At 44.0% G+C, this 8,897-nt stretch overlaps 1 protein-coding gene across 7 annotated transcripts in view; it reads right to left on the bottom strand.

Moving 5' to 3' along the window:
• Positions 1-6,999: 6,999 nt before the first annotated feature.
• Myt1 (myelin transcription factor 1) overlaps positions 7,000-8,897 on the bottom strand; it is a 63,967-nt gene continuing 62,069 nt past the window's right edge. For all 7 annotated transcript variants that reach the window (XM_036186437.1, XM_036186441.1, XM_036186440.1 and 4 more), the window contains one exon: positions 7,000-8,843. In XM_036186437.1, the coding sequence (XP_036042330.1) occupies positions 8,703-8,843 (141 nt within the window). In that variant the 3' untranslated portion in view covers positions 7,000-8,702. The remainder of the gene's footprint in view (positions 8,844-8,897) is intronic.

The raw sequence follows: 8,897 nt of genomic DNA, 5'->3' as shown, positions 1-8,897 counted from the left end.
ATAGTTCAACAGTTTCTTACTGAACTAAACGAAGTCTTATAAGATGTGATGGCATACAACTGTAATTCCAGCACCTAGTGTTAGAGGAAGGAGGATCAGGAGTTCAAGGTCATACTTTGGCTATGTAATAAGTTGACGACTAGCCAGGGCTATATAAGACTATTCAAGGCTACATAAGACTGTTTAAAAAAATCAGCATTTGAGTTCCTAGATATTTACCACTATATACAAAAACCAGCACATAGGTAATATAACAGCTTCATGTGTACTCCCCAAACATTTGAGGCAACCAAAATTTTTTAAAATTTGGTGTGTGTGTGTGTGTGTGTGTGTGTGTGTGTGTGTGTGTGTGTGATGTTTGCAAGTATATGTGCTTGTGCATATGTGTGTAAATAGGCACACATGAACCTTAGGGTTAAATGTGAGAGATAGTCTTTTCGTGCATCTCAGGGATACTACTTCTTACCTTATTTATCTCTGTTGTGGTTGTTTTATAATGGTCAAGTATTGCTTTAGCAATTACAATATTGGTAAACTGTTTTGATCCAATGGGTGTTTCACAGCCAGAAACCTCAGCCTCTTCCCTATCTACTCTTCTGATGTCTCTTCTGAGTGTTTTTGCCTTGGGCTTAGTGTTCTGTCCTCTGGATGCTTGCCCACATGCATCAAATGTTGTTTGACTTTATCAGTGCCACCCTGGAGGTGGGTAGCAGAATCCTAAGAACCTTACTAGGAAGGGTCAATGCTGGGCAACTGGGACCAGAAAAATGACAAGATACAAAATCTGCCACAAGGTGTCACCATTGCACAGCTGATTTAGAAGAAGAAGCCAAACTAGGTCGTCCTTAAGGGAAGAAGGAAGGGATTCTCCTCTTCCTCTTCCTCCTCCTCCTCCTCCTCCTCCTCCTCCTCCTCCTCCTCCTCCTCCTCCTCCTCCTCCTCCTCCTCCTCCTTTAGAATGGAATTAAAAGTCTTAAGACAGGTACCTAAGTCTTTCTGCTATTCACCACAGCTAATACATGAAGATGCAGATCTAAAAACACATGTAGAATAGTTGGGAAGGGAAGGTCTTCAAAATAATTTCTCATCTTAAAACTATTTTTTCTAATAATTAGTCTTATGTGGGCCCTGAAAAATGTCTGCAAGCATCAATTTGGTATCTCCATGGCTGGGCCTATATAAGGACCATGTGTTCATATCTGAAACCCTGCTTACATGGGGTCCTTACAAAGGCCATCTACAAAAGCTCCTAGGGTGGAACTACCCTGAGGAGGGATACTTTTAGGAGGTGGTACTCACGGTCTCTGGCATTAATAACATTGCCAAAAGCTCAGGATCCCCTTCTCCTGAACTAGCTTCTGCCAGTATTCACTCCTCGTTGTCTCTTATGAACTATAAGAGAGAAACTCAAGAGGAGGTTCCCTGAGAGTAAAAAGCTGTGCTGGAAAACTGCAGCTGATGTTAGCCCCAGCATAGTTAGGAGAAGATGACAGCAATAGATGAGTCCACACAGTGGACACCTATGGGTATCATCTATGTCTGTAGGTATAAATAGGAGAGCCTTGTGTGGTGGTTCCAAGCCCATGTGGCAGCTGTGGTCACAGATATCTGATAGTCACAAACAATGGGGTGGACTCCAGTCATGCATGATAGCTAACATAGATGGGAAGTGCAAAGAGAGTAAAACAAGCCTGGGGATGTCCTTTCAATGGTAGATGTGGTGAGTGACCTGAGGCCACTGACTATAAAAGGCAGGGATGCCAGGCACAGGGAGAGATACCCGGGTAACTGCCAGATCTTGAGAGGCCAGCTCCAAGTTGGCTTTCCACAGGCAGTCCAGGGATAGCATTTGTGTGATGAGTCACCATGTATATTTTTTCTACCCTGTCCCAGCACCCACCCAGATATTTCCAGGGACTTAAGGCTAGTACTGAAGTTCCCTAACCTCTCTCTTCCTCCATTTACTTAATACTGTGTGCTATTTGCCTATAATGGTAATCTACTCTGGACCCAGGAAACAATGGCATCAGCTTGTCCACTCCTTCAGCACCTGAAGGATATCCAGAAAGTGCATAGCTTTCCTGAGGCTGGAGAAAGCCACCAGTTTGATCTATGTCTTCCTCTGCTGACCTGGGATTGATTATAACCCCCTTTTCTCTGGCCTCTTGAACACCCACTGTGTCTAATAACTCTATGAAGATCCAGATGATTGGGTAGCACCCCTTCTCTAAAATAAATGGTTTCTAGTGTCCATTACCACATCTCATCTAAGGCACCAGGCCTAGAGCGAAAGGCCTACAGGCAAATCTTGTCAACACAACCAGTCTCTATACAACTCATAGAAGTTTACTGGGCCTCAGTTTCCCCATCTGTAAACAGGACAGTCTCACTGCCTATATTACAAGTAGTTGAGAGATGGCAGGAGCCTGTGCAGGTAAAAGGGCTCAATTCAGACTCAGTCTATAATTTTCTCCATCCTGCTCAGGGCTGAGGTTTGGTGCTTGAGGGAGTCAAGGATTCCAAAGCAGTGGGCCTAGGGTCCCACATGGAACTTTCCAGCACTTCTGCTTGGTCCTTATCTCTCCTCATCATTTTAAGTTCTAAACATTATCATATTGTCTTCTTCTGTTTGGGCTTATATAAAGAGAGCTATTACAGAGTTAAACATAAGGAAAACATATTTGATAGGGTATGAAAGAAACAAGTAATAGTGTGCCCAATTGGCAGAAGGTATTCTTGGGGCAGAGATGAGTAGGTACAATGAGGCACACTCACTTGCAGGTGCTTGGGGATGTGTTAGCACTATCCTACTTACTCAGTTTTTTCTCCATGAGCTCTGGTGAGGAAAGCAAGGTTGCCCATGCCCCATCCCACTGCCAATGCAAAGCCTCTCATCTTGATGTTACTGGGTATTCTGGAGTGACTCCATAGATAGTGGAGTTGTACTAAGTGCTCCAACTTTGTGAGTTCTGGGACCAGCAATGGTTTTGGGGGCTGCTAATAGCCACTCTTCAGAAGCCCAAATCAGCACAAATAGAGACCTTGACCAACTGTCATAATTGTTATAGGGAGAGTGTTATCCTGAAGTTCAGGAGACTGTCCACAACTTGTGCAGAGCACAGCCCTAGTACAGTGTTCATGTGTTACCTTATGAAGTACCCAAATAACCATCCATTCTTCCTCCCCTCTGTACACTTGCCCTCGTTGGGGCCATTTGATGGTTGGCAATTCAGACAGCAATACTACCAGGTACATGTTTCAAGGAGACACAGTGGTGGTCCATTTTGGCAACTCTGGTGTGGCCATGAGATCTTTAATGAGTGGGGATTAGGAGCTGACAGACTAGTGACTTGTTGAGTCCAGGGAGGTTCAGACTTGGAGCAGCTAGTGGGCTTCCCTAGTCACTGGGGTTGTGAAATGTACAAGTAGAACCCCAGAAGGTGTCAGAGCTGAGATAAATAGCCTTGGGAGATATGTGGAGTTCTCCACTGAACTGCAGACATCAGTCAAATGTGGGCTGGGAAAAACCTTCAGGGAGCAGCACTAAAGGGCAGCTAGGGTGTAAGAGGGAAAGAAAGAGCAGTCAGGCTTCAGATAAGTCAGCACTCTGGCTTGTCTGCATATTACAGACACTGAGAGAAAGCAGTTGAGGCAGGGACTACAGAATAATCCAGGAAGAACAACCTGGAGCACTGCTCTGTCAAGTCAGCATCCTTGGACTGGCTGAGCCATCCACAATCATGGTGCTGTGGGCTCTACTATCTTTAACTTATTCTGAAGCTCTTATTGACAAAGTCCACACTCTACCTCCTTTTAGGCATAGCAAAGGGAACAGCATAGAGATTGCAACCCCTGAGTAGTAGATTCCATTTTCATTATAAGGCCCACAATCAGCTAAGTAGGAACCGTTTCATACCTGTGCTATATCAGCCCCCAGTGGGCCACTTATAAGTAGTTAGTGGGCAAGTCCTTCTAAGCCTGAGGCTCCAGTCAGTCATGGAGGTGCTGATCCCATACTGAAATGATCCTTCTCTGTATAGAGAGCAGTCTCTTGCTGGTGACCTTAAGCACAGCATCCAGTTGGAGAGAGAGAGTGCAGATGTTCAAATGTACTTTTTTTCACTCCCTTTCAAAACTCATCTAAATAACAGCTTTGTTTGACTGTTTTGGTTTTGGTTTTTCAAAACAAGGTTTCTCTGTATAGTCCTGGAACTCATTCTGTAGACCAAGCTGTCCTGGAACTCACTGAAAATTACCTGCCTCTGCCTCCCAAATTCTGGGATTAAGGCATGTGCCACTACCACCCAGCTTAAATAACAGCTTTTAAGGCATAAATTTTCAGGGATGGGAATGTGGGAGAGGAGGCAATAATGTTTTCAGAGGCCAGAAAAATTTTCAATGGGAGACAAATGCCACAAAATGCTGAATTCTAGCCAGAGTATAGGAAGCTTAGAACCAACAAAATCTAGCCTTTAAATCACCCACCCCCACCCCAAGAACTGGCAGCACTGGGTTCTCCTGGAGATGGGCAACTGTTCAAGCAAAGATGATCTTGGCAAATGTTTTCAGAAGCTGAAGACCCCCAGGTCCCAACAACTGGAGAATGATCCCTCCCCTGAAGAGAAACTAGAAGTTTATTCTCTTGAAAGAGTAAGAGGATATTTACAAGTTGGGAGGAAAGGCTTCACTATGGGAGGAATTCACCAAAATGAATTCTAGAGGACATCTGCTGTGACTTTAAGGCAACTCCCCTTCCAGCACCCAGCAAACTAGTGAACTAGCCAGTCCCTCTAAGCAAGAGACTTCCTAGTGTTGAGTCTCTCATGCCACCTCCAACTGTGGGATTATGTATCTTTCTAACACCCTGGAAATAGCCATGGTCCCACCTTCCTGAGGCTGGAAGAACTGCTTGCCCTATAGAGCCATGTCCAGGTCCAGGCCTGCTGAGTTCAGTGAACTTAACCATCAAGAGCTCAGGGTATTGTACTTTAAAGCTTAACACTTTAATCTGAAAGGCACTAAGGATTGGGAGCCCCAACATGAGGATCCCAGTTCCTCCCAAAATCCTGGAACTAGAAGAACAGGGTGTGGAAAATTCCAAAAGATCTATAGGACCAAACAATTCTCCAAACTCTTGAACATCTTTAAAAAGAAAGGGTTCTCTTCCCTAGGGTTTCCCTTTCTAAGAACTCCCTATATAATGACAAACCACCAGGCCGATCCCAAACATGGCCTCCATTAGACATCTTAACAACCACCCATCTTAGGGAAACCAAAGGACGATTTGATCATATAGTCATGGCCATCACCTGCTCAGTTCCTGGCCAGCCCTGGGCTGGAGCTGCTGCTAAAGGTAGTTGTACATCAGACAGACCAGGACTCCATTTAGAGCCTGAGAGTAGGTACTGTTCTTTGCTCAGTTGCCCACAAGTCTCCTACTTTTAAAGTCCTCTGCAACCCATACATACATACCCACTACAGCTGTGACAGTTACCTCTACAGTCTTCCTCCCCCTACATTGTGTTCTTAGTTATGTGTAGTACTTGAAAGCTCCACAAAGACCAGAAGCAGATAGATGTGTCATCTGATCTTAACAAAACTCACTAAGGATGAGCTCCTGCCCTTCACAAACTGCTTTCACACACTTTGGTGATTTTTGGCATTGCAGCTCTTTGGAATTATTTGGAGATTCTTTAAGGAAACCCTTTGTGTTTCCTAGGCCATTTGTTCATGCTGTATATGATTATGAAGAAGCTCTAGGTTGGAGACTGGAGTGGGCAGTTCCCCTGACATGTGCTATTTCAACGGTATATGACAGGCTAAACATCCCTTCAAAATCAAAAGGAAGAAAACTATGGGCAGTGATAGAACAGGGCTAATGACCCAAACACAAAAGCTGTGTTTCTCACATGAGGGCAGATGTAGGCCTTTCTTCCTATGGCATCTCATTCTTCTGCAGTCTCAGCTACTTACCTCTGTGGGCAGCCATATTGGGGTCCTGGGAACACCCTCTCCTCTTTTACTCCATCAAGGACCATCACAGTTTTCATAACCTAAGATGAGCTCAGTTTGCAGCAAAGATGCTCTGCTTGCCCACACCCTGGCACATGCCATAGCATCTATGTCCATGTGAAAGGTTGCAACCCCAGACCACTACTATCCATGGTGTAGCCTTGGAAAAGGAAATCCCCAGTAGTTCTTCCTTACAGTTATGTAGATTCTGCGTGATCCATTGGTGTATGGCCCCAGCACCCAGGGCCTTACCTGACTGGAACAAAAGCTGGAAATAAAGCCCAGAGTTTCTAAGAATTTGTCAGGGAAGATGGGTTCTGTCTCTATATCAGAACTCTAGTCAACATTCCTAGCAAGGTCAGGTTGAATCTGACTCGCCTTAAATGCAAATCTGAACTTGGGAAAACTAGAAATCCACCTGTCACGAAAGTGTGACAGTGGAAAGGCGCCTCTAAAGGGCAAAAAAGCCAAAGCACATGAGCTAAAACAAATAAAAGGAGCCTCACATACAGGAAGTCCAAGAGTAGACTGTGTTCAGGCATGGCTAGATATAATAGCTCTGAGATCATCAGAGAGCTCTCTCTTCTTCTGCCTTCTAATTCAGTTCTTACCTCTGCCTCTCTCCAGAATGTCTAAGCTCTCATCCACTCATGGCTAGAAAGATGGTATGGAAGCACAGGTATACTACATACCTCTAATCTAGCAACTCAAGCAGAATGACTGTTTCTTCCTGACTCTAAGAGAAAACTCCTGGAAAAAACATGACTTGGACATGCCTGGCTTATGGGAAAAGTTAGGGTGAAGTGAATTAGACCTTGAAGAACCACACTTGGGGGAAGGAAGGTCCAGCAGAAGTGTTGGCTGATCCACATTGGTACCAGAGAAAAGACTTAAATGGAAGAGCCTTCTTACCATGACTACCCACACAGTACTCCTTGAAGCACAAGGAGCAGAGTAGCAACCTCCTCACAGACCATAGCACCTATGCACAGTTAGACTTTTATTAGAAATCACCCTCCAAACACACCACGAAGTACTGTGGGTCCAACGTGTTTCCTGAGGAAGGAGGGTCACAGTATTGGGGTATCAAGGTCCTGGGCAGCTTGGCCAGTGAGTCCAGGCAACTGCCTAGAACTGATCATGACCAGTACTCCCTCACAGCAACATGAATCATCCATAAGAACCTCCACAAATGCAACACAAGAAACACCAGAGCACACACATCTGCACTACATGTAAATAATAATAAATACAGAATTCCATTTGCTGTTATTGGCCTGACAAAAGGAACCCAAAGGGAAAAAGAAAAGCAGAACACCTTTCTCTCTGCTGGACCAATGGGGAGAAAACCCAAATTATCAAAATTCCTCAGTTACAAAATACTTTTTTAAAAAATTCCATTATTAAAAGAATAAATAACAAAATATATAAAAAATAACTCAGTTGCATCAAAATTATAACTAGGAGTTATATCAAGATTCTTTGTGGGCTATCTTATAGTCAAATAAATGTTTTTGTTTTGATTTAACTTATGTAACTCTTATGGTGCCCTAGTGTGTAGTCTAGTTGAAATAGTATAAAATTAATAAATAAAAATAATAAATACAAGACATTAACATAAGAGGGTATGAATATAAATACTTACATCATGACAAAATTAAATAATTTACAGAATAAACTAGCTACTTTCAGTGTCTTCCAGGAAGTGCAGTTTCTCTACTTTTAAATACTAATTTGGAATTGCAGTCACAATTGACTTGGACTCTATTTACACAGTAAGAACATTGTGTTTTTAACACATTAAATTAAAATTTACCCTTTTCACATCTTGAATGGATCTAAAAAGAAGTGAAATCTTGGTGGTCTCCCATTAACAATTACCTCTGATCTCACTGTCCCCACCTGAGTCACCTTGGATACAGAGAGCAAGCCTACACAGGAAAAGATAATAATGATGGGTCTAGCACCTGGGTAGAAGTACAGAAACCAGAGGCCTGGCCCAGTGGTCCTGGACTTAGAGCCCAGGCCAGGGGTTTAAAGACTGGAGCCAGGAGGAAGCAGGTCTGCATGACCTACAGGTAGGTATCTGCTGCCCAGGCAAGTGGCTGATTTTCAGGACCTCCAAGTGAAAAATACCTTCAGCTGACTTTTATGATACTCATCAACTGTGTAGACTGCCATCTGGAAGGCCTGTTCCTAGATTCACCTCTGAAGCAAAGCATTGTGCACCTTTAACACAAAGCTGAATTAAATGAAAACACAAAACATGCTTGCCACGTGGGCATCAGTGAGCATAGCCAGAAGCCTAGGTATGCCCTTCTGCTGAGACTAACACCCACCAAGTCCATGGCTGCCCTCCCAACCTCGACAGACAATGGAATACTGTGGCTGCAAACTCCAAAACTTCCCTGAGAACCTTGTCCATGAGCTTCCACTGGAGACTTTGAGCTGCTCTTCAAATTTCTTTCAAAAAACAAAAATAAATCACTTTGTAATACTTCAGTATCCCCAGGCACTCACATAGGTCTTCATGCCTGGACCTAATGGGGACATCATAGGAGACACTGATTTCCAGGCTCCCCTTTGGGTAAGCTGCCCAAGGCTCTATCCAGGCTGCCAATTAGAAGTAGCTGTAAGTCAGAAGTCCTCACTGTGAGGAGCAGAGCAGGGACTCCTCTGTGAAGTGCAGCCTAAACCTGAATGCCTCTCACAGCTTGCTTGATTGTTTCCAGAAGGCCTTTGTTCTCCGGGTTCTGGTAGCAGTCCTGATTGGAGTACATGTCAGTGAGGGTGTTCACATAGGCATCAAAATTCTGTTCACATATTGGCTCCTAGAGAACAGAACCAGGTTAGCAGGCCCTACTACAGTGGACCCCACATAGTAG

This window comes from Onychomys torridus, chromosome 4 (assembly GCF_903995425.1).
Source record: "Onychomys torridus chromosome 4, mOncTor1.1, whole genome shotgun sequence".
In the NCBI taxonomy this organism is placed as follows: Eukaryota; Metazoa; Chordata; class Mammalia; order Rodentia; family Cricetidae; genus Onychomys; species Onychomys torridus.
The sequence above is the reverse complement of the archived record's forward strand: the minus strand, read 5'-3'. Positions and strand labels throughout refer to the sequence as shown.